Source organism: Clytia hemisphaerica, unplaced genomic scaffold (genome assembly GCF_902728285.1).
Source record: "Clytia hemisphaerica strain Z4C2 unplaced genomic scaffold, Clytia hemisphaerica genome assembly, whole genome shotgun sequence".
Lineage (NCBI taxonomy): Eukaryota > Metazoa > Cnidaria > Hydrozoa > Leptothecata > Clytiidae > Clytia > Clytia hemisphaerica.
The window spans coordinates 79,164-81,557 of NW_027104471.1; the positions used below are offsets into that span (position 1 = coordinate 79,164).

The 2,394-nt window shown below is 27.7% G+C and overlaps 1 protein-coding gene across 1 annotated transcript; it reads left to right on the forward strand.

Moving 5' to 3' along the window:
• The first annotated feature begins 54 nt into the window (after positions 1-54).
• LOC136821279 (cystatin-B-like) lies at positions 55-1,833 on the forward strand. The gene is made up of 3 exons (XM_067077512.1): positions 55-178; positions 611-712; positions 1,334-1,833. Exons 1-3 carry the CDS (start codon positions 113-115, stop codon positions 1,460-1,462), a joined length of 297 nt encoding a protein of 98 aa, XP_066933613.1. The 5' UTR covers positions 55-112; the 3' UTR covers positions 1,463-1,833.
• The last annotated feature ends 561 nt before the right edge of the window (positions 1,834-2,394 follow it).

Consider the following 2,394-nt stretch of genomic DNA (forward strand, 5'->3'; position numbering starts at 1 on the left):
AAATTCTTATCACTTAATTTTAGTGGATACTTTTAGACAATCGTATGGAAAAGATTTGGATGTTTTATTTCATTTTCTTCAGATACTATAAAATACTAAGTATAAAATCAAAATGATGTGCGGTGGTGTTGGAAATGCTAATCCTGCTGATGAGGAAGTTATTGGAATCTTGAATCAGGTTTGTAAAGATCTTTATAATGCGTAAATTAAGGTATCACACAATCAGAGTAATCCATATCTTTACTTTTTAATGACTTTCTTGACCCAGATGATATCCAAACTGATTTTTATTGATTAACATAACTGATAGAAGGGCAAAATAAGTCAATGAATCTGAGGAAATTGTCATAAAAATGTCATTGAAAAATGTTAAATAAAACTCAATTTGATACACCTTTTCAAAGTATTTTTGAAAATCTTCAAAAGTAGATTTTTACTTCTAAAGCTTATACATTTTGAACCACTGCAAACTAAATTCAAAAAGTTTAGTATAATACATGTTTTCCTTTTCTCTTTAGAATTCAGAAAGAATTTTGCAAAAAAATCATATTATACAGAAACATTTAGTTATCAAATCTACTTCATATACTTTTCTGTTTAATAATTTCAGGTTAAAGGACAAGTTGAAGGCAAAACAAATGATAGTTATGATGTATTTGAAGCTCATTCTTATTCAACTCAAGTTGTTGCAGGAACAAATTTTTTTATCAAGGTATTTTTTTATCAAGGTATATTTTTCAACGAAAAGGCTCAGTATACTTTAAGGCAAAAATAAAAAAATATCCTGTTTCCATAAATCGACCCGTTGAACTTTTTTTCGAGAGTCATCCGGCCGCAAAAAAAAAATTTTTTTTATAAGCAACGTGATTTTTTAGATAATCTAAAGATTAGTTTTTATATTACTAAATAGTAAAAAAAAATAACCTGCTTATTTGAAGGTTCAAACCTGGTTGCTTATGAAATGTGTATTTTTTGATTGTATATTTTACGCTGTATTATTTTTGTTTTTTGAAACTATAAAAACAATCTATAATTTCTACAAAGAAAATCAAGGAACAAAGCTAAACACACTTACAAGTTTTGTATTTCTGTTTAAAAAGAAAAAAATCAAGACTGTAAGAAAAATTTCAAAATGTAAAAAACAAATTATACGGCCGGCCGGCTGATTTTTTTTCATCAGCTACATTTCCGGAAACTTTTGGCCTAACTTTTGCTTTATCTGAGAATCTAAACTTAATCAAAATTTTCGTATTCAATGTTTTTAGTTATTATTGTTTGGAGTAATTTTAAAGATATTACATTCTCCAATTATAATGCTTTCTTTTTCTTTCAGGTAAAAGTTGGTGATGGAAAATACATCCATGTCAGGGTATTCCGTCCATTACCACACACCAATGGTAGCCCTGAAGTACATTCTGTACAAATGGATAAAAGTGAACAGGATGCTATTGTTCATTTTTGAAGAAGTGCACAAAAAATAGAAATTATTTCTAATGGGAATGTCTTAGGATAAAGTGTGGTTTTTTTTAATGATAATTTTTTTTTCTAAATTATACTGAAATGTATATAGTCAAATTTCTAGCTCAACAATATTTTGCATTCACCAATTTTATTTTTCCGGTAATAACATTGGAAACAATATCTAACTAAACAATATAACTAGAAACTGTCATAGGTTTCACTTTCTTACGGAGGTTATTTTTTGTTTACTATGTGTCTACAACCAAGTCTTGCTTCTAAACATTTTCAAGTTACAATTATTTTTTATTATAATATAATTTTCACAGTCATGAAATAATTTCTTAAAGAAAAAGAATGAGGAATTAAAAATAATATCTAAAAATGGAAAATGATTATTTCATTATAAAAATGTATATATGATTTTGGGGATCATTTTATTCGTTTGAATCTGTTTATTCGACAAAATGTTTGAGTCACCAATTCAAAATAGTTAAGAAGTTTTAAATATTTTTACTGACTCCCATCTGTAAATCTCACCCACTTTTCTAGGTCAATCCCATCTTAACTTTGCCAGGTTTTAAGCCTACATGTTAGTTTTGATAGATTTGATACTTATACTTTTAAAGCATATCTTACAATCTCAAAATATCTTAGAATCTAATCCAATGCGTTATGTAAAATCGACCTTCTGTCTTGAATGAAAATTCAATTTTAAAAGCAGATCCTAAATTTGATTAAAGGTTTTGTTTTTACGTAAGTGTTCCCGTTTCATATCAGACACATATTTCATATCAGGACAGTGTCTGCCTATTGTTATATTATGCTGATATGAGTAAAAAATGTATTTCTTTTCCTCTTTCTGACCAATCTTGCTCCACATCCGTGTCAGTCCAATGCCAAAAAGCATTAAAGCATTAAAATTGATGAGTAAGC